Below are 23,052 nucleotides of genomic sequence, written 5' to 3'. Positions count from 1 at the left end.
ACAAAACTTTGCAATAAATTAAAAAAAAAAAATTAATAGTTATACAATTACAGTATCTCCAGGCCATTTTAATAAAACAATAATCTTTTAAAACTACAGTACTAGTTATTAACACAACAGTAGGTCTACTAGTGACGTTTTATCATCTTTACCCATCTGTATGAAACATACGTGATTACTTTTGAGGAACAGTTTATACTTAAATAAATAAATAAATAAATAAATAAATAAATAAAATACAAAATAAACACTCATTTAGTGTCAAATCACCCAAACAATAATTCCATAAAAACAAAGCGTATGTCTCTTTTTTTTAACTGTACTGGTCATTTGAACTTTAGTGTTTGTGGCACGACTTTAAGCTTGCTGAATACTCACAAAGCAATTTTAAATCTGCTGTTTACAAAACAGATGCTTTAGTTTGTCAGCCATCATTTGTGCAAAACGTGCACGTAAACAAACAAACAAACAAACAAACAAACCTCTTACCGTACTTTTTTTTTTTTTTTTTTTAAACATTTACTATGGTTTATAAAAAGTCACTTATTTTAGACCGAGTCAAGCCTTTTTCAGGTTAAACAAATCGACCCATTCCACCAAGGTAAGCCATTTGTTTTTATCCATTACAATATCTCCAATTGTCCTTCAATTAACAGTATGCCTCACTTAGGCGAGATCATTTGTGATGTCTTGCTTTCTTATTTTCAGATGCATACATGCAAATTTTTCTCTTTTGCTCTGGTGTTAAATGTAGGGCCGACTCAACATTTTGTTCTTTCTGTTTTGCTTTGGGAGCGGGAGTGTTAATGACATTGGTATGAACATTCAGTTCACAACGAATTAGGAAAGCAAGTCAAAGGTTAACTGCGTAACTTTGTTGTTTTAAACGGCCATGATTATTTCGCTGGTGCTACAATGAGGGAAACTACAATGCTTATATTTACGTTTGCTTGGCATGGGAAGTTGGCGGATGGCGGACAGCAGGGTGACGATATAACAGGTAAAAACAGCACTGTTTTTATATTGGTGACATTTGTTCAGAGAGATTAGCTGGCGGTATGTGAGGATGGCGTTATAAAGGGGGGCAGTATAACACGGGACAACTGTACTTAAACAAAAACGTTGTTGTATTAAAATCCACTACTATGTTATACATAGTACCTCTTTATAAATGACATTGACGCCGTGCATTGGAGCAAGGTATAATACCAAAGCACTGGGGGAGTACCTATAGTGGCAATATCGCTTCAATAAAATATGTAATGAATACCTAGTGTACAAGACATATGAGAAGTGCTATGGTAGAATAAGTACAAAACATAAAATATACATCAACACTGATCATTTTTATTTCGAAAACCAAGCACCGAGTATTTTTAAACTACATGAGTGCTTTATTCCATTTATATGGATTACCTGTATGATAATAGGATTTTCAATCAAATATAAACTAGTAGCTATGGCGACATCAGCAGTAAATTATGCAAATGAGTACCCTTCGTTACAGCCCTATTTAGCAGTCCATTTTTAAAGCACGTTTAAAAGAACAGGATACAAATTCTAAATATTAAAGCATTGTCTACAGTATGCATTTTACATACATGTGTTTCCCCTTAGTTTCTATATCCCTTAAAGCTTAAACAGAAGTTATTGATTTTTTAAAGCAGCTGGGATAGAGATATTCATTTTCAAAACTACATTTAGTTTATTTAAAAAAAAAAAAGTGAGATAGGGCTTACATTTAATTGTACAGAACATGTTGTTCAATGTGTTTAGGGAGCATAATTCATGTTTTAACCCTGGCCATTTCTTTATTGGTGGCTGATAAATGAAGCATGTATTATTCATACAGGAAATTTGTTAAATTATTTTAGGTGGAGAACCTTATGTTGTCGTCCATCTTATTTTCTGAAAAATAAAGTTACACGTCCGCACGTGTTCCTACAACTGTTTAAATAACGTACCTGTAATTTTTCTTTTCATTGTTAAACATCCTGACAACTTTTTACACTTCTAACTTTAAAGTCTGTTTCAAAGCACTTTTCAAATATGTCCGCTCTAGTGCACTGATAGTGTAAGGATTATTGCCCACACTGTACAACAGATAGCACAGCAACAACGATCCATGATGTGGTTCAGAACAGAAAAGCCAGAGCACTTAAGGTTTTTTTGGTTTTTTTTGTTTGTTTTTTTTAAATCGCTCTTCCTGCAGTGATTTAGAGGACAGATCTAAAACCCCAGTGCACTAGAGGAGATATTTTGAAAAGAGCTCTGAAACAGACTAAAGTTATAAGTGTAAAAAGTTGTCAGGATGTTAAAAGAAAAATTACAGGTACATTATTTAAACAGTTGTAGCAACACGTGGGGACGTGTAACGCTATATTTTTCGGAACCCTGCTACTTACTCTTTAAAGCCCCTAGATTTACGCATCTGTATTTAGGTCAGCAGTATGGGAGAGTACATTTCAGTATATCATCAACTTCCTGGTATTTTATTTTCAGAGTTAGGTGATCTAATTTAAATGCTATATTCCCACTGTGTGTCTGGGTTAGTGATGCAAGGTCAATGTAGTGTGGGCTGCAATACTAAAGGCGGCCTCTTGTCGATACACCTCCACCGTCCCACATTAACCACATTTGCACTTTGTCCTCGCTACAGTGGCGTGCGGGGAACAAGGGGTCAGTGATGATGGATGGTGATGTAAATGGCCCACAAGAACTGCTGGGACCCACTGGAGCCCTTTCAGTGACGGCTGTGAACAATATATTTGATGAGCACATACTGTACTTTATTTCCTTGTGATCTGGCCCAGATACAAAAAAAAACAGTGCAGGCCGCATAGTTACTTTATTTAAACAGCCATAAACACCAGTGAGGTTTTATTGTTTTCTGGAACTGGGGTCTTAAAGTCACTTTGAGTGCTACTATACAATAACAGGGAAAACACAAACCCCTCAGGCAACAGTTTGAAGCAAGTCAGAACATGCTTGGTGGTATTTGTCATTATTAATAACCTATTTGTTTCCACAAGTGAAGGTCTGCATATAAATAGCAAGCTTAAATGTAGCGTCAGCTTTTCTCCCTAAGTAGCGGGGTTCTGAAAAATATAGTGCTATGCATCCTCACGTGTTGCTACAACTGTTTAAATAACGTACATGTATTTAAGCTTGCTATTTATATGCAGACCTTCACTTGTGGAAACAAATAGGTTATTAATAATGACAAATACCACCAAGCATGTTCTGACTTGCTTCAAACTGTTGCCTGAGGGGTTTGTGTTTTCCCTGTTATTGTATAGTAGCACTCAAAGTGACTTTAAGACCCCAGTTCCAGAAAACAATAAAACCTCACTGGTGTTTATGGCTGTTTAAATAAAGTAACTATGCGGCCTGCACTGTTTTTTTTTGTATCTGGGCCAGATCACAAGGAAATAAAATACAGTATGTGCTCATCAAATATATTGTTCACAGCCGTCACTGAAAGGGCTCCAGTGGGTCCCAGCAGTTCTTGTGGGCCACTTACATCACCATCCATCATCACTGACCCCTTGTTCCCCGCACGCCACTGTAGCGAGGACAAAGTGCAAATGTGGTTAATGTGGGACGGTGGAGGTGTATCGACAAGAGGCCTTCTTTAGTATTGCAGCCCACACTATATTGACCTTACATCACCAACCCAGACACACAGCGGGAATATAGCATTTAAATTAGATCACCTAACTCCACAAATAAAATAGCAGCAAGTAGATGATATACTAAAATGTACTCTCCCATACTGCTGACCTAAATACAGATGCGTAAATCTAGGGGCTTTAAAGAGTAAGTAGCGGGGTTCCGAAAAATCTAGCGTTACACGTCTCCACGTGTTGCTACAACTGTTTAAATAGCGTACCTGTAGTTTTCTTTTCATTGACATCCTGACAACTTTTTACACTTATAACTTTAAAGTCTGTTTCAGAGCTCTTTTCAAAATATCTGCTCTACTTCACTGGGGTTGTAGATCTGTCCTCTAAATCACTGCAGGAAGTTTTTTTTTGTTTTGTTTTTGTTTGTTTTTAAAAACAAAACATCTCTTCCTGTAGGTAGTGCAGTACAAATACAAAGAGAGACATTTACTATGATACAAATAATAAATAATACAAATGCTTTTAAAAAGACCAAATTCCCATTGGGCTTTTTTTCTTTTTTTTAGTATTACATGGAGGACAGGTACCATAAGATCGTTATATTTATAAAAAACAACCTTACAAAATATGTACGGATGAATCTACCGGTTAAATCAACTAATGCCATAAATTAAGTCATCAAAAATTTCAAATCAAAGTGACAACCCCATTTCAATAATTTAAACTTTGTAGTTAAGTCTTTACGATGTTAAAACATTATTTGCTTATTTAGGGTTTTTTTGCTTAGAAAATACTAACCCGGGCTGTCAATATACATCATAATGTAATATAAATAGTGTGTGTATGTAGATATGGTTTAAACGCGGACACCTGCATAGCACTTCAACGTTCATAAAAATGTACCAAAAGCACATCCCTACTTACCAGTATAAAAAAAAAAAAACTTCCAGTAAACCCTCTAAGCCTTCATAGGACAGCTTTGTATGAAGATTTCACAAAGTAGCTGGTAGCTAGTAAACTTATTTTACGGGTTTAACAAAATAATAGGATTAGTACAGTTTTTCATGAATTAGCGCAGCTAGTCTAAATGGTAAAAAGATAATGGTTCTCTTTTCTTTTATACCCTTTGGTCACGGTGTGCACAATTAAACCATATTTTCAGTAGTTTTAAATCTGACTTTACTGAATACAGACAAACTGTAAAATGTTGCACTTCGATACTTAACAATTTGATTTCAAATATTAGTATGTGGCCCAAGGGGATATAGAAATACACTGGATTTAAACAAGACTGCTACCTAAAAGTGGTTTGTGGAACTGCCCTCCAGCACTCTAAGAGAGATCCCCCTGCATCGGTAAATTAAGATCTTTGAAGGCTGTCTCTGGGAATTGGTGATTGATTCCTGGTTCACTAAAAGTTATGTATTAATAGGGACATAATTTAAAAACTTCAATAAACCATGCAGTACACACTACACAAATAAAAGCATCAGAGATTCTGAACCTGTAAACACAGATGATAAATGACCCCATCACTTTAGATGAATATTATCAAACAATGACTTTCTAACAATATAAATATAAAATTATATTCCCACAAAAGCACAGTATGTCTTTCTTAAGCTCTCACTTTCAGTCCCATAAAACACTTACCATTTATAACCTTCGTGGTCTTGATCTGTGTGCTCCAGGGTCTGCTGGACGTGAAGATTAGCTAGACCACCGGATAAGCAATTGATAGCACTTTGTATCATCTGATACTGGGCTTCACGAAACTTTACACATGTTTGAATAATAGAGAAGTTCTGGCATTTTTTCCATAAACTTTAGCACTAACCAAAACTTGTCATTTAAATTTTAAATAGTGCTTCTTTTAAATGGTGAGCCAAAGGCTTTCATCCATTCAGCTAGTGGTCTCAACTTCAGTATTCCATATCACAAAACCACCACAGTTGACAATAGGCACCCTGGCAACATAGACACTGATAGGGTGGTCGCTCCAGGGCATGCCTGAGGCACACTCTGGTGTTAATGCTGGGAAGATTACATTGCCAGTGCCTGCTCTACCCCTTTTTTGGACACACACACACACACACACACATTAATTTATATCTATCTATCTATCTATCACACATTAACAAAGTACAAATAAATCATTTAAATTTACAACAAACCAATGTTCTATGCTACACAGTTAATCTACTCAATTATCACTGGGCTAGTGCAACAGAAAAGAGGAAATAACTTACATCAACGTCAGGGCGCTTCAGCAAGTCTTCAACTTTGGCGAGATCCCCGTTGGCAGCTGCTTTAACGAGTTCTTCATTAATATCTCCAGATTCTTGTGTTTCAAAGAGCTTCTTTAAAAGCTGAGACAGACGTTCTATGGCAAAAGATTGAAATGCTGCAATAAATCACCTTGAAAATTTCATTTGCAAACCACTCTGATTTATAAGACTGCTTAATTGTATTACCTAGGAGCATCCCCCCCCCCCCCCCCCCCCCCTTTGTACCCATTGTTAGTATATATTTGAACAAAAATATGCTTGTTTCTATTAGAAGTAATTCTGTCAGCGAGGTTTTTAACCAAACGGCTAAAGAATTTCAGGGTTTTGGCCAACAGCCTAAAAATTGGTGTCATTTCCCATCATCAAAACACTGTGTTAAAAGCAGCACTACAATATACTGGATCTGATAGTTGGCATAATAGTAGTTATTTATGAAGTGATGAAAGGAAAAGAGCGGGCACTACACATTTCATCCATACATCACCAAGTGTATGGATGTTCTTGTGATCCATCCTTGGGGACTTTTTAAAACAATAAGGCATAATACACCTGCATCACCCCAAATAGTACATAAATAAAACAAACACACACACACACACCTCCAGATGCATTGGTCACAGCAGAGCCTGCTGGGACTACCTTGGTAACAGCCGCAGGATTATAAGTCCAGGATGTCCCGCAAACCTCCACCTTCAGGTCGCTGTCAGAATAGATCTGTTGGACTCTACCAACCTTCCCCAAAGTCTGCAATAAACAAACAGCAAACTTGGCAGGATACATTTTGAGCTTTTTAGATACTGATTTGAACTAAAGATGCCACACACAAATCCAGGCTTTCTTGTAATCCCTTTAAAAAATAAAAAGCTGATACTTTTCAAACAAATGCAATGACAGGCATCAGTAATTGGATTTTAAGCCATTCACCTAACCCTTGTTGGACTGCAGTCCAGGTTACTCACTATGGAAATGTATTAGAATCTGGTAGTAGCTGGGAGCCATCTGAAATGAGTTCTGATGGGTCTCAGCCCACTTTCTCAGTACATCACAAATGGCAGGAAGGGCGTGGGGATTACATTACAATTTCATTCCACTTTAGGACTGTAATTTAGATTTAATTAAAAACTGAATGAAGTCAAAGTGAATAAGCCTGCAATTTGAGCTGTCTCTCTATTTAGGGGTCAGATGTTGCACTTACTGGCAGCATAGCTTCTGCCCACTCGCCATGTCCTCTCTGGAGAAGCTTGATTCGCTCAATGTCATAGCAGATCTGAACCAGGTCTCCCACAAGAAACTGGGAGGTGCCCCCTTCTGCGCCTGCAGCTGCATCTCCACTCCGAACCATATTTGCCTTCGTCAGCACAGCAGGGTTGAACGTCCACCTGAAACAAACGCACAAAAGAATGCAGGTCAACAAGCAGGCATTTCCCATTCCTGAACCCAATAAATAAAGGACTGAACAAATATAATGCTCCCTTTGTTCTGTTTTTTTGTGAATCATTAAGGATACAGTTGCAGACAAGTATTGGCACCCTACACTTAATACAAGATAATTGAAGAAAACATGTTAAATACAATCATTTAGTGAATAGTAGCCACCAATTAATATGACAAAAACAAAATACACAATTTCTGGTAGTTTAACAGACAATCTTTATAAAAAAATAAAAAAAATAAAAAAAGCAATTTCAAATATTTATTCATGACAAAAGTATTGGCAGCCCTGCTTTAATATTGTGCGTGTCCTCCTTCTGCTTTTGTTAAGGCCTTCAGACGTTTATGATAATTCTTAACCAGTATGTTACATCTTGTCGGTGCTGGCACAGATGCTGGAAATAATTACCTCTTTTTCTGGCTATTGACTTTATATTGCAGCTTAGTTACCGTGTAATGGTTTTCAATCAATTAATATATTATATATTGAGCTAATTATATATATATATATATATATATAAGATCTATACATTTTTTACATGCTTATGTAAAAGGTGCCAATACTTTTGTCATGAACAAATATTTTAATTGCTTAAGTGCTTTTGTTTTTTTATATAAAGATTGTTTGTTAAACCACCTTAAACATTTGTGACATCGCCCTTTGATTAGTTCTACAAATCTAAAAGTGGCTTTGAAGAGAAGAGGAGCGCAGGGCGGATATTGTTGATTAACGAATCCACTGTATATTCTACAAATCCACAGAAAACTTAATTCGTCAAAGAAACCAGTCAGAACAATTAAACAGAAAAGCGAATACCATTTTATTACACAACAATCATTTCAACAATTAGTTCATTATAGTATTGCACATTTCAAATGTAACACTTAGAAAAGGGTTTGTGAATTCAGTTTAGCATTTCACATTATTATTATTATTATTATTATTATTATTATTATTATTATTATTATTAAGCAGACACCTTTATCCAAGGTGACTTAGAGACTAGGATGTGTGAACTATGCATCAGCTGCAGAGTCACTTTCAACAACATCTCACCCGAAAGATGGAGCACAAGGAGGTTAAGTGACTTGCTCAGGGTCACACAGCAACCCAGGATTTGAACCAGGGACCTCCTGGTTACAAGCCCAGTTCTTTAACCCTTTGCGGTCCTACGTCAGACCTGGTTCGACATTACGATTTTCCCTTTCCGTCTCAAAAAGATGTAAAACACAGGCCTCCTCTTGTTTTTTCTCTGGAAAAAGCCGAGAAAACCATTCAATGGCCGAGTGAGACCGATAGGAGCCGAAAAAAAAAGGGGGGGGGGGGGGGGGGGGGGGGGCGGGCAGATCTGAGTAGTGAGCAGTGTGGAGTAGTGGTTAGGGCTCTGGACTCTGGACCGGAGGGTTGTGGGTTCAATCCCCAGTGGGGGACACTGCTGTTGTACCCTTGAGCAAGGTACTTTACCTAGATTGCTCCAGTAAAAACCAAACTGTATAAATGGGTAATTGTATGTAAAATAATGTGATATCTGTATAATGTGAAATAATGTATAATGTGATATCTTGTAACAATTGTAAGTCGCCCTGGATAAGGGCGTCTGCTAAGAAATAAATAATAATAAATAATAATCTGAGCAATACACATAGCCCCGGCACCACAGAGATAACACGGACATAAACAAACAAGATAGCTGCTTCCGCATCCAGCGCTCAAAGAATGTCGTGGACATTTGCAGAGCTTTTTGAGATGTTATAGTAATAAAATAATGACTTGGCTCACATTATTGAGGAGTTTGATGATAAAATGAGTGATCAAGAGATGATTTATCGGTATGCACAACTATGAAGAGGTATGTGAAATACAGCGAACAAGGGGTGGGGCGGGGCTGGAGATGCAGTACCGAGTGTCCTGTTGATATGCAGTGCCTTTCAAACCTGTTGTACTGTGAAAAAAAATACTTTTACACAGCACATCTAAAATAAGCTGCAAGTGTGAAAATAAATTGGACCTAACGCGCTTGAGACGCACTGAATAAATGGACCGCAAAGGGTTAAAACACTGGACCACAAAGCCTCCATCTAGCTTTTGCATTTCTTTTATTTAACCATTGTTCAAACAAGCTTACAGCCCACTTACATTTACACTTCTCTGTTGTAATGTAATCTGTTTTAGGTTCAGCAAAATGATCAATAAACTTTACCTTCCGCTCCTGGTTCACATATCCTTTGTTTTTTGCATTTTTATTTCTCAAATGCCACTTCCATGTTCTACATCTACAACATAGTGCTCGCTACTATCTTCACTTACAAACAGACACTTGTCTGTGCAAGTGGGATTTCAAACTCTAACTCCGAGGAACTCATGACAACATTCGAGAAATATTTTAACTGTTTGAACTAAGGGTCACAAAAGAGCAAAAAACTAATCCAATTACAAAAATTAAATCAATTGAATCTCATTAAATAAAAGAAGAAATGTTTTAAGTTGCATAAACAACTAAGTGTTGAATCAGTAACGGCACTCAAAACATTTAAATGTAATTTAAACAATATTCAGGTACTTTTCAGGAGGAATACATGGTTCCAGACCTCCTACCCATACCTAAAGGCGGACACACCAGACGTGATGCGACAAGTGAAACTGTGCAGCGATGTGACAAAATAAATAGAACCTATACCTAGAAGTATCTTTCACACCACAGGGGACACAACAGGCGACACAAAATAAATAGAATTGAAACTTATTTTTTACGATTTGTCATGTGACAACTTGGGAATTGACCGATCAGAGAACAGCTTCAATGCCCGTGGTCCACCAGGGTGAAGCAGTATCCAAAATGACAGAGGAAACAATAATACTTGCCGTGGAAAAATACCCAGAGCTTTATGACAAAGATCATCACAATTATAAAAGATACAGCCTGGGAGGTGACATGAGAGAAAAAAATTAGATACAGTGGTTTGCAGAAGTATTCACCCCCCTGCATAGTTCATATTGTGTTGGCACCTGAGCGTACTCCACGACGCTTTCAAATTAGACTTTACATGTAGAATCTACACAAACTAGTCCACACTGATAGTTAAAAAATGCATATAGAATATAAATAAGTAAGATTTACAGAGAAACAGATTAAATCTCAGTTGCATAAGTATTCAACCCTTTTGCTATTGCTGCCCTAAATCAGCTCAGGTGCAAATTATTAGTTTGAAAGGTCACAAAATTAGTGAAACTGTTTTAGCCTGTGTGTACTCAAAGTGGTCGAAACAAGTCAGGGATAAAGTGGTAGAAAGGCACAGAGCAGGAGAAGGGTACAAGAAAATTGCAAAGGTGCTGATTATCCCTCTCAGCACAGTGAAGTCCATCACTAAGAAGTGGAAGATGCATCATACCACCCAGACACTACCCAGATCAGGTCGCCCTCCGAAACTGAGCAGCTGGACAAACAGGAATCTGGTTTGGGATGTCACTCTGAAGCCAACAATGACCTTGAGAGATTTGCAATGTTGTGTGTCTGAGATGGGAGTCAGTGTTCACACATCAACAATAAGCCAGTCCCTACACAAAGCTGGCCTGTATGGATGGGTGGCAAGAAAGAAGCCATTACTCAAAAAGCCTCATCTTAAAGCACGTATGGAGTTTGCAAAAAAAAGCATATAGATGATACTGCAGACATGTGGAAAAAGGTTTTGTGATCAGACGAGACAAAAATTTAACTTTTTGGTCCAAATTCCAAGCATTACGTCTGGCGCAAGCCCAGCACTGCACATCACCCAGTCAACACCATCCCAACTGTCAAGCATGGTGGTGGCAGCATCATGTTATGTGGATGCTTCTCTTCAGTAGGGACTGGGAAGCTTGTCAGGATAGAGGGGAGAATGGATGGTGCAAAGTACAGGCGAATCCTTGAAGAAAACCTGTTTGAGTCAGCCAAGACTCTGAAACTGGGAGGAAATTCACATTTCAGCAGGACAATGACCGAAGCACAAAGCCAAAGCCACACTGGAGTGGTTGAACAAGAGGAGAAGTAATGTTCTTGAGTGGCCCAGTCAAAGTCCTGACTTGAATCCAATCGAAAATTTATGTCGAGACTTGAAGATTGCAGTCCATCGACGATCCCCAACAAACTCATCACAACTAGATCAATTTTCCCGTGAAGAATGGGCAAAGATTTCACCATCCTACTGTGTAAAGCTTGTAGAGACCTATCCAAAAAGACTCATAGCAGTAATTGCTGCAAAAGGTGCTTCTACCAAGTACTGACTTAAGGGGCTGAATACTTATGCAACCAGTAAATTTCATTTTGTACATTTTTTTTACAAGTTTTGCTGACATTTAACCTCCTCCTCATATAACAGTGTTCAGTTTAACCACTACAGCCTTGAATAAAAAAAAATGTTTGAAAAACTGTGCATAATTGATTTGTAATTCAACAAAATGTGACATTATTGGTAGGGGGTGAACACTTCTGCAAACCACTGTATATCTTGTGTGCACGACATCCGTATCTCGTGGCCCCCTCATCGCATCCTATGGTTTCTCATACCATTTCTATGCTGATGATGCTCAGATTTTCCTCTCTTTCCCCACCTCTGACTCCACCATCTCCTCCCGTATCTCTACCTGTCTGTCTGCTATTTCCTCCTGGATGCACTCGCATCACCTCAAACTCAACCTCTCTAAATCTGACCTCCTTTTCTTTCCCTCCTCCTCTCCCTCCTCTGATCTCTCCATCTCTGTTCCTCTGGAATCTACCACACTCTCTCCCTCTTCCTCAGCTAAGAACCTTGGAGTCACCCTGGACCCCTGCCTCTCTTATTCCCAGCACATCTCCACTCTGGCACGCACTTGCCGATTCTTCCTGAGCAACATCCGAAGAATCCGACCCTTCCTCACCAACTATGCTACCCAGCTCCTGGTCCAGGCCCTGGTACTCTCCCACCTAGACTACTGCAACTCCCTCCTGGCTGGCCTCCCTGCGTCCGCCACCCGTCCGCTCCAGCTCATCCAGAACTCTGCTGCCCGCCTGGTGTTCTCTCTGCCTCGCTTCGCCCACGCTACTCCACTACTCCGCTCGCTCCACTGGCTCCCGATCACCGCTCGCATCCAGTTCAAGACTCTTGTACTAGCCTACAGATGCCTTGACCAGTCTGCACCCAGCTACCTCCAGACCCTCATCTCTCCCTACACCCCCACTCGACCTCTCCGCTCCGCCTGCACTAGAAGACTAGCTCTACCACCGCTACGCTCCCCTGCCTCCAAAGCCCGCTCCTTCTCCACCCTTGCTCCGCAGTGGTGGAATGACCTTCCTACAGATGTCAGGACTGCCCAGTCCCTGACCACATTCCGGCGCCTCCTTAAGACTCACCTCTTCAAAGAGCACCTGTAGAACTCCTCTGTTTGTATCCTGGGACACTATCACCCTTCATGTAAATGTGCTTTATTTTGCTCTTATCTGCCCCCTATTTTACTGCATTTAATCCTGTACTTCAGAATACTGTAATCTGCCAAGTTTTTAACCTGTAGTACTTTGTATTTAATCACATCCTGATGTAACTATCACTATTTAATCATATCCTGATGTAAGTATCACTATTACCTGCTGTATTATTGAATTGTGGTTTGTCAAACTTGTACTTTACTTGATCAAAAGTTATTGTATTTCTTGCTCTTATTGTATTACTTGTATTGTAACGCTTGAAATGTTTTTGCTTACGATTGTAAGTCGCCCTGGATAAGGGCGTCTGCTAAGAAATAAATAATAATAATAATAATAATAATAATATATTTCTCCTCTTGTCCCCTCCCGGGCTCTGTACATTTCGAAGGCACTGGATAAGCCTGGTATGTATGATGTATTGCCATATATGTTGAAATACCGTCAGAGAAGGCACTCATAATTACTATATAATGTTGACAAATATGTACCAGTCTTGATCATAGTTTTGCCAATAGCAATTTTTTATAGTTTTAATGATCTGGCAGTTTTCCAATTTGTTGCATCGCCTGTGTGTCACTTCTGGTGTGTATTGTCACCCAATGAAAAATCGTATTGCGTCTGGTGTGTGGTGACCTTAACTCTTCAATCCCACTTTGAACATACATGGGTACATGCTTGACTTTCACTCCACCCACCTGTTTCCACTGGGGTACTGTACCACAATGTCGTGATCTTCATCAATGCCACAGACTGTGCCTGTGGTGGTCAAGGTCTCAAACATGCCATCAGTCCACCCGCCATGTCCATGCTGCAGGGACTGCACAATTTCTAAATCTAGGTCAATGTTCACCAGGTCGCCAATCTGCAGGCCCCCAGGGTTCCGGTTCCCATTCTGTTCACCTGAGCAAGAGAACAAAATAGAACTGTGAGAATGTCAAAGCTGAAATGGGCAAGCAGTGATTGGGTGGGTACTAGGGGGGGTTAAATCAATATCACAATCCCATTTTAGCAGATGATGTGTGTAAAGCCAATTGTGGGACTAACACTCAAATCAGTGCATTTCCAGATCTGGCACTCTCTCCCCCCCCTCCCCCCACCACCATTGTACTTCAATCAATATTCTGTCCTGAACCAGTGGTAACAATATAAAACTGCAAGCATACGTAACACTGACACCTAGTGGCAAAATTAAAACAAATAAACTAAAATGAAATGCACTCAATTTGTTTGAACCTTTCTTCTATAAAAAAAAAATATGATCAAGGTAAGGGAACTGTCTGAAAACTAGGGTCAAACTTTCACAGTGGTAGTTTAGAATAAGATAAAGTAAATACACTTGTGTGACTTTCAAGGCTTAGGTCAAAGCTGAGTAAATCTGAATCATTTTGAACATGCTCAAATGATGCTTTAAATGGCACAAACAAAACTTCTATTCCAGTGAAACAATTTGACAAAGCGTTCTTTCAAGGACTCAGAGCCATGTTTAAAGGTTTCCCTACATGACTATAGTTTTTTTTTATATATATATATCTGAATATCCAAACAAACACTGCTTGAAATGTACTTGGTGGCAAAAAGATGTAATGCAAAGGAAATCAGTGTATACAGTGCCTTGCGAAAGTATTCGGCCCCCTTGAACTTTGCGACCTTTTGCCACATTTCAGGCTTCAAACATAAAGATATGAAACTGTAATTTTTTGTGAAGAAACAACAACAAGTGGGACACAATCATGAAGTGGAACGAAATTTATAGGATATTTCAAACTTTTTTAACAAATAAAAAACTGAAAAATTGGGCGTGCAAAATTATTCAGCCCCCTTAAGTTAATACTTTGTAGCGCCACCTTTTGCTGCGATTACAGCTGTAAGTCGCTTGGGGTATGTCTCTATCAGTTTTGCACATCGAGAGACTGAAATTTTTGCCCATTCCTCCTTGCAAAACAGCTCGAGCTCAGTGAGGTTGGATGGAGAGCATTTGTGAACAGCAGTTTTCAGTTCTTTCCACAGATTCTCGATTGGATTCAGGTCTGGACTTTGACTTGGCCATTCTAACACCTGGATATGTTTATTTGTGAACCATTCCATTGTAGATTTTGCTTTATGTTTTGGATCATTGTCTTGTTGGAAGACAAATCTCCGTCCCAGTCTCAGGTCTTTTGCAGACTCCATCAGGTTTTCTTCCAGAATGGTCCTGTATTTGGCTCCATCCATCTTCCCATCAATTTTAACCATCTTCCCTGTCCCTGCTGAAGAAAAGCAGGCCCAAACCATGATGCTGCCACCACCATGTTTGACAGTGGGGATGGTGTGTTCAGGCTGATGAGCTGTGTTGCTTTTACGCCAAACATAACGTTTTGCATTGTTGCCAAAAAGTTCGATTTTGGTTTCATCTGACCAGAGCACCTTCTTCCACATGTTTGGTGTGTCTCCCAGGTGGCTTGTGGCAAACTGTAAACGACACTTTTTATGGATATCTTTAAGAAATGGCTTTCTTCTTGCCACTCTTCCATAAAGGCCAGATTTGTGCAGTATACGACTGATTGTTGTCCTATGGACAGAGTCTCCCACCTCAGCTGTAGATCTCTGCAGTTCATCCAGAGTGATCATGGGCCTCTTGGCTGCATCTCTGATCAGTCTTCTCCTTGTATGAGCTGAAAGTTTAGAGGGACGGCCAGGTCTTGGTAGATTTGCAGTGGTCTGATACTCCTTCCATTTCAATATTATCGCTTGCACAGTGCTCCTTGGGATGTTTAAAGCTTGGGAAATCTTTTTGTATCCAAATCCGGCTTTAAACTTCTCCACAACAGTATCTCGGACCTGCCTGGTGTGTTCCTTGTTCTTCATGATGCTCTCTGCGCTTTAAACGGACCTCTGAGACTATCACAGTGCAGGTGCATTTATACGGAGACTTGATTACACACAGGTGGATTCTATTTATCATCATTAGTCATTTAGGTCAACATTGGATCATTCAGAGATCCTCACTGAACTTCTGGAGAGAGTTTGCTGCACTGAAAGTAAAGGGGCTGAATAATTTTGCACGCCCAATTTTTCAGTTTTTTATTTGTTAAAAAAGTTTGAAATATCCAATAAATTTCGTTCCACTTCATGATTGTGTCCCACTTGTTGATTCCTCACAAAAAATTACAGTTTCATATCTTTATGTTTGAAGCCTGAAATGTGGCAAAAGGTCGCAAAGTTCAAGGGGGCCGAATACTTTCGCAAGGCACTGTAAGTGCCGTCTGAAATAAATAACACATTACTGTACAGAAGACAGTACTGTTTATTTCCTTTCTTTACGGGGTATTGGGTTCGTTGTACTCCCGAGAGATCAAGATACATATTTGAGTTTTTACTGGCTAATTATTGACACACACTGCTCCCAATTTATGAATATGAAACCTCAAAATTGAGACATACAAAACAGGAATTGGTTTGTTTTCCATCAGCACTGGGCAGACTAAATGTTTACATTTATTTCTTAATTGGAAGGCTCTGGATTCTTGTAATTATTTCCCCAAAAACCAAAATACATCAATTGAAGTACTTCTGTGTTACACTAAATGCACTAATACAGTACTCACCTAGCACAGGGCAATGATCTCTGTAAAATGACCCCCCTTTTGCATCTTGAACACATTTCAAGTCAGACTGGAAAAAGAGAAGAGACAGGTGAATGGTGTTATGCATGGGCTATAAATGTCCGTTTTGGCCAATGGTTGGTTTTTAAAAAAAAAAATTTAAAAAGATTGTGATGAAAAAAATAAATATTTACATCAACTGATTAACATTTTTGGTCATCAATCTAAATAATTATTTGTGTGTGCTTGATAGTCTACTAATGACAAGTACACTGAGGAGAGAAAAACGGATTTCCAAAAACAAAGCTATTTAGCGTCTGCATCTATAAACAAATCTCGAAATCTCAGCTAAAAGATATTTGCTGTCTCCCATAAAACCAACAGTAATCCATATCCCCTAACCAGGTTTCATGCACAATGTTAATGAAAACACCTGCAGGCAAACATCACCTAGAAATGTCATTAAACTGTTTATTGCACTTAAAACATTTCTGCGACAGCACCTTTTGATATTTTGATCAATTAATTTACAGTATAATTTCTGGGTTCCTACCACGTCTTTGGTGAATAAAGCACTCTCGATAACAAATGATAGGTTTAAACAGGACGGCACCTGTATGTGTATTTGTTCCGCAGTGTCCTTTTTCCAGTGGGAAGACGGCTTAAAGCATAAAAAGAAATCCTAGCTCCTGTTTTGGAGTGCTAACTAAACTGAACAGGATCCCTCAGTCAAACTGCAAATCCGACTTACTGACTTTGTAAAGATATTATTCACAAATCACAACTTTTAAATATACTTTGTATTAACGTAAACCATATTCAGATCCTTACCTTCACACAGACAGCTATTGGCTTTGAAGTCTGTCCTTTTATACCTGCCTGGCTTGTTAAATGGCATTCTAGGAGATGTAGCTTTTCATTCCTCATTTAAACAGCAAGAACTACATTTATTTTTCCACTGACATTTTTCACTGTCTACCTTAAATTCCAAAGTAAAGACTGCATACTATTCGGGGGTCCTATGTAAATAGCCCTACGATTTTACCCATATTCTACCACAAAATTAATTTCAAATTTTGACTTCACATATCTTCTGGACAGGTTCAGGAACAACAGCAATTTTATCATCACTTAAAACATCTTGGACGTTAGATTTAAACTCAGCTTTTGCATTTCTTTCCTGGCTTTAATCATTGTAACCATTTAACAAGCTTACAGTCCACTTCTATTTTGCTTGAGTACTTCTTGAAAACCGATTGCTGGCAATGATATTTAGGTCTTCATCGGTTTTAGGTTTAGCAAAATGATCAATAATTTTAATCTCCGTTCCCAGTTCACACTCCTTTGTTTTTTACATTTGTATTTTTCTGATGCCACTTCCACGTTCTACATCTAAAACATAGTCCTCGCTATTATCTTCACTTAAACTTTTGTCTGTGTAAGTGGGATTTCAAACTCAAACTCCAAGGAACTCAGGACATTCCCACAGTGAGAGACACATTTTAACTGTTTGAACAAAGCGTAACAAAAGAGCAAAAACCAAATATAATTACCAAATTGACAATCAATTGAATCTTATTATCCAACAAGTATGAATTAGGAAGAAATGTTTTAAGAGGCATAAACAACTCAAAGTGTTGAATCGGTAAGAAAATAATCCACAGTTTCTCATGCCTAACAGCACTCAAAACAATGAATTATTTTTATTATTATTATTTATTTCTTATTTCTTTTACTGATTCAACACTCATCGTTGATTATCCCTTACTGAAATCAGTTAAATGCACTGAGGTTTAGATATAGATGGAGCACTTAAAGCAAATCTCCCAATTTATTTTTTTATAGCACTCTCCGGTGCAATCATTTACCGAGATTAAATCATGATCCACATTCATCTGTAATGGATAAACTGTTTTGCTTAGCACTATTGGAAAGTACTATGTAAGCCCTCTTCAATCAACCCTGTAGAACAAGTGCAATTAATTAGAATAAATTACACCTCTCAGCAAATTGGAAAATTCATAAAAGGGGCCAGTTTTGGGTAACTACACCTATTTTGCACGGTCTACGTTAGCAATTGCTGTACTATAACCGTCAAAAATGTAGCTAATCCTGTAACAAAATAAAAAGAAGCAGCAAGAAGGCCATATAGTAATCTGAATTCTTAAGGTAGGCGCATTACAATTACTTCTCTTTAAACGAAGAAAAAAAATGAAAACAGCATGTTAAAAGGGAAAAAGCACATAGCCATTGTCTACATTTATTTAAATCCTGTAAATGTGGCCAATCTGTTACTTAAAGTAAAGACTTTTAATGGCTCAAGTTCAAAAGAAGTTGGCTTCCATTCATCCAATAGGCTTTGCATCTCCCCTGCTTGCCCACACTCCCCTCTTCTCACCAACCTCTGACTGAACAGATTTCCTTTCTTATGCATATGCATCGGTCCACCTCCAGCTGCACTTACAATAGCCTTCGCACATGTCTGCAGTGAGATGCATGGACATCACAAAGGAAAGGCTAAGAATAGAGGAATTTACTCTATGGGCAAACAATGGCTGGGGTTCCCGATCCTGTGCCCTGCCCCTTCCCTCCCCCTCCAAAGGAAGCCCTGTGTCTTTTTTGTTCTGCTATTCTCCTTACCATGCCCTCGAACCCCACTCTATAAAGGTTCTTGGCCCCATTGTCCCACAGAACATATGCTGCACTGTGAGGGCTGGCTGCACTCCAGTCTTGAATCTCTGTCACCTATGGAAGAATGGGAAGAGAAAGACAGATTGTGTTTTAAAAAAAATAAACAACATCACTTCCTAATGCACAAATACAGTGTGACTCACACTCTCATTTAGTGTTATATTAGCACTAAAATCACATGAAACCCTTACTTCAGCCTTCAGAGTAACCCCGTCTTGTTAATTTTTTGTTTTGTTTTTGGAAGGAACTCAGAGGAGAGCATGTTTATGATAAGTATACACATCCCGTTTATTTGTAATAGCCATCATGTTTTTACAAAATTCACATTATATGTAAAGGATCTGACTGAAATTACACTGCGATTACTTTTTATTTTACTTTATAAGAATACAAAAACATGCAGAATTAAAACAAATTCTATATCGTTGCCTATACTTAGTGTTCCGCGTTTCTGGTTTATTCAGAATTTTACCAAAAAATTACAGGATTTTTTTTTTTTTTTTTTTTTTTTTTTTTAACTGGACGTTGGTTTATACTGATTTATACCCGATTTTTGTCTATTCAATATTATCCCGGTACTATGTTGTTTTAGACCAAATAACTTTCAACTGTGGTTCTCTGTCACTTCAAACACGCTATCACCTGATTATGTTGGCCAATCAAAGTCTGATTATTGTGGCAAGTAAATACTGGCTTGATCAAAAACTAAATTGAAATACTTACACGAAAATATTGTATTTTTAGTGGATGAGGAATGGGGAGAAAATGTAAATCTGTTTATGAATATTCAAACGAAAACAAATGTTTCGAAGTGTACAAAAAGCAAAAATAGCAGAAGTGGGTCAGATGAGACAGAGGATGCATAGTGCTGCAAATACTGCTGCATTGAGGTACGTGTTCACACTGACAATAAAAGAACATATTGAAAAATAAACGACACATTAAACATTAAATTAAAACAAGAAAGTGAACTGAGAAACAAGCAAGCCATTTATCCTGCTGTACTGCCTGTAGTAAAACACTGCCCAACGCCGACAATCTTAAATCGTAAATATTTGACAGAAAAATGGTGATGCTTTAGTTGTCAATTTTCTTTTTTTATGATTTCAAGGCAAATAAACCTGGCTTGTTTTGTGCTGATGTCATGTTCATACCTTCAGTACTATTTCCGTCAGCACAGAGATTGCCCAAACGTTCGCAAAGTACCAGCTAACTTGGGAAATGTGGCGAATTTTACCGATGTTGCAATTAAAAACTATTTTGTACCAATTATCCCTATTTTAATATATGTAAAATAAACTTATAAATTAAATAAATTTCCAGAAAAAAAATTGAAAAGGTAAAAACCAAAAACACGGAACACTACCTATACTAAGCAGATGTATGCAGCTCCTCCAATGTTGTTGAAGCTGACACCCTGGGATCCTTCAAGAAGCTGCTTGATGAGATTCTGGGATCAATAAACTACTAACAAACAAACGAGCAAGATGGGCTGAATGGCCTCCTCTCGTTTGTAAACTTTCTTATGTTCTTATGTTCTTATATTTATCTATATAAATGCTGAATATAGTAATGCCAATAAGACCCTTAGAATACTAGAAGTACTACAAAAGAGGATTTAATTTTTTTTGTATTATTTGTTTTAAATTAAATGTCTTACATCCCAACAGTTATACTTTGTACAGTATACTTAGCTTGTACATCACTAAGGCCACAAGTTAGAATAATCATGGATCCTAGGCAGCCTAGTTCACACTTCTAAAATTCAAAGGCATCCATGTACCAATAGTGTGCAGTAATAGCTATTATTTACAAGTGCACTCAGCATGAAAAAGGTTTAACACTAGAACCGCCACGGCAGTCATTTTCACGGTTTTCACTTTTAACATTTTAATTACTCTGCGTGTGTGAAAGATACACGGTTGTCCACTTTTGACTTTTCCTAAATACATGTATTAAATACCCCGACAGCGTTTGAAAGTCAGAATCGCAAAAACGAAAGTTCTAAGCACTTCTACCTAGAACCGCCAAAAGCCGTCATTTTGATGGCTTACTACAATACATGCTTTTACTGTTAATATAACCTACAATACGCTATTGTTAAAAGCCATTTTGTTATCTCTATGTATAAAAGCCAGTTTGTTATCTCCAACGCCACTGAGTTTACAGCAGTATGTATTTGAATAGAATATTGTTCTTGAAGTCTAGATGTGTTATCCAAATATTTTTTTCCGACAAAAGCACGGTGTCGCGGGACACAATACATGTCAAAGAAACCTGTCAAATTTGGGATCAAGTTTTGGCTGGCAATGGACTCTACCACTACCTGTGTAAAGATGAAATTCGCCCAGCTGGTCAGAGACTGGGTGACAATGTGGTACTTAGGCTGATGTAGCCGTGCTTAGGAAAAGGGATGAATGTTACCAATGACAATTTTTTTATTTCACTGTAATTAGCAAAACAGTTGAAGGAAAAAAAAAAAACTGCCTGGTTGGAACAGTAAACAAAGCGAGAAGAGAGTTTCCACCATCTGTGCAAAACTTAGTACTCAGGTGACAGCAATCACTGGTGTCCAGTATTTTAAGTACTGGACATGGCAGCCATCAATTCCTTCGTTTTGTACAAAGAATGCACCAGGGAAAATATCAGTAGGAGAAATTTCATCTTGATGTGAGCCACGGAGCTTTGGCAGAAACATTTTGATCAGAAAACGCAACAGAAAGCAATGCCAGGTAACAATGCAATAAAAATAAAACTTGCGATATCTGTGCCCAGTGTGAAAGAGCACTATGTGGTAAATGCACACGACAAGTTGATAAGCGTTACAGCAGTGTGGATTGTGCTAATATGGGGGCTACTTTGAAGTATGTTTCCCTGAATGCGCAATCCTGTTACACAATGTGAATTGAGTTATTTTGTTATTTTTGTAAATAACTACTTTGTTTTTACAATTTTGTATGTATTTTCTTTTGAGATGTTTATTTTATTAGTTTTTCATTTTTTGAAGCAGTGCTATGCAGTAATGTGGAAAAAAAGCTGTTTATGTTAGTTTTGTAAATAATGACTTCATTTTTACAATGTTGTATGTACATATACCAGTTTACAACTGTTTACACCATTTTCTTTTCAAATATTTATTTTATTATAGCTTTTCATTTTTTGAAGTCATGCATTATATGTGCCAATTCTGAAAATAAAGCCTTTTATGTTTACTTTCATTTAAATATGGTGTTTCTGCTATGCAAATGTTAGATATGATGTTCATGAATACATCTTTTGAGATGTATCTGAAAGTTTGTCTTTCATTTTCATATCGAAGTTCTAAATGTAAACATCAAAATGACTGCTGCCGGCAGTTCTAGGTAGTAGCATTAACCCGGCAGTTCTAGTGTTAAAGCAAACAGCTATTTGTAATAGAATGGACATCGAAGTGCACGGCAGATAATTCCAATTATATGATATGCAAGAAATTGCTGGTAGTTTTGTAAATGTCAGTTAGGTCGTTATTTACTTCATAACTTCTTGTGTTATGCTTTGAACACAAGCAAATAAGTATAAATATAAACTATAACTGCTCAATCTACCAGTGAAAGTGTTACTAAACCGACACAAAAGGACTCCCTCATGTGACACAGCAGCTAACCTCAGAATCATTAACATCAATATTTATTTTATATAGTACCTTTCATAGTGGCCCACCATCACAAAGTGTTTTACAAGATAGTGAGGATAACTTTTTTTTTTTTTTTACTTGAAAAAGAGGACACATCAGACAATAAAAACTGTTCACAATTACAGCTTCTAAGCAATTAAAATCAGAGCCTTTTACAACAAATAACAAAATGAAATCGATTTTTTTAAAGTATTTTTCAAGTTCTTTTTTTACATCCCAAAATAAAATGGGGACGATGGCATTTTTTCCCACCCTGCCTTACAGCTATTCTTTTTCTAGTGGGAGTTCATGCTTTTCCAGTTACAGGCTTACACAAACATATGC

The 23,052-nt window shown here is 37.9% G+C and overlaps 1 protein-coding gene across 5 annotated transcripts in view; it reads right to left on the bottom strand.

Annotated features, from left to right (window-relative positions):
• LOC117400183 (E3 ubiquitin-protein ligase MIB1) overlaps positions 1 to 23,052 on the bottom strand; it is a 105,242-nt gene that overhangs the window by 66,594 nt on the left and 15,596 nt on the right. For all 5 annotated transcript variants that reach the window (XM_033999689.3, XM_059022060.1, XM_059022062.1 and 2 more), the window contains 6 exons: positions 19,005 to 19,109; positions 16,368 to 16,434; positions 13,479 to 13,683; positions 7,110 to 7,293; positions 6,514 to 6,658; positions 5,876 to 6,009 (listed from right to left, as the gene is read on the bottom strand). In XM_033999689.3, coding sequence (XP_033855580.1) covers positions 5,876 to 6,009; positions 6,514 to 6,658; positions 7,110 to 7,293; positions 13,479 to 13,683; positions 16,368 to 16,434; positions 19,005 to 19,109 — 840 coding nt within the window. The remainder of the gene's footprint in view (positions 1 to 5,875; positions 6,010 to 6,513; positions 6,659 to 7,109; positions 7,294 to 13,478; positions 13,684 to 16,367; positions 16,435 to 19,004; positions 19,110 to 23,052) is intronic.

This window comes from Acipenser ruthenus, chromosome 4 (genome assembly GCF_902713425.1).
Source record: "Acipenser ruthenus chromosome 4, fAciRut3.2 maternal haplotype, whole genome shotgun sequence".
In the NCBI taxonomy this organism is placed as follows: Eukaryota; Metazoa; Chordata; class Actinopteri; order Acipenseriformes; family Acipenseridae; genus Acipenser; species Acipenser ruthenus.
The sequence above is the reverse complement of the archived record's forward strand: the minus strand, read 5'-3'. Positions and strand labels throughout refer to the sequence as shown.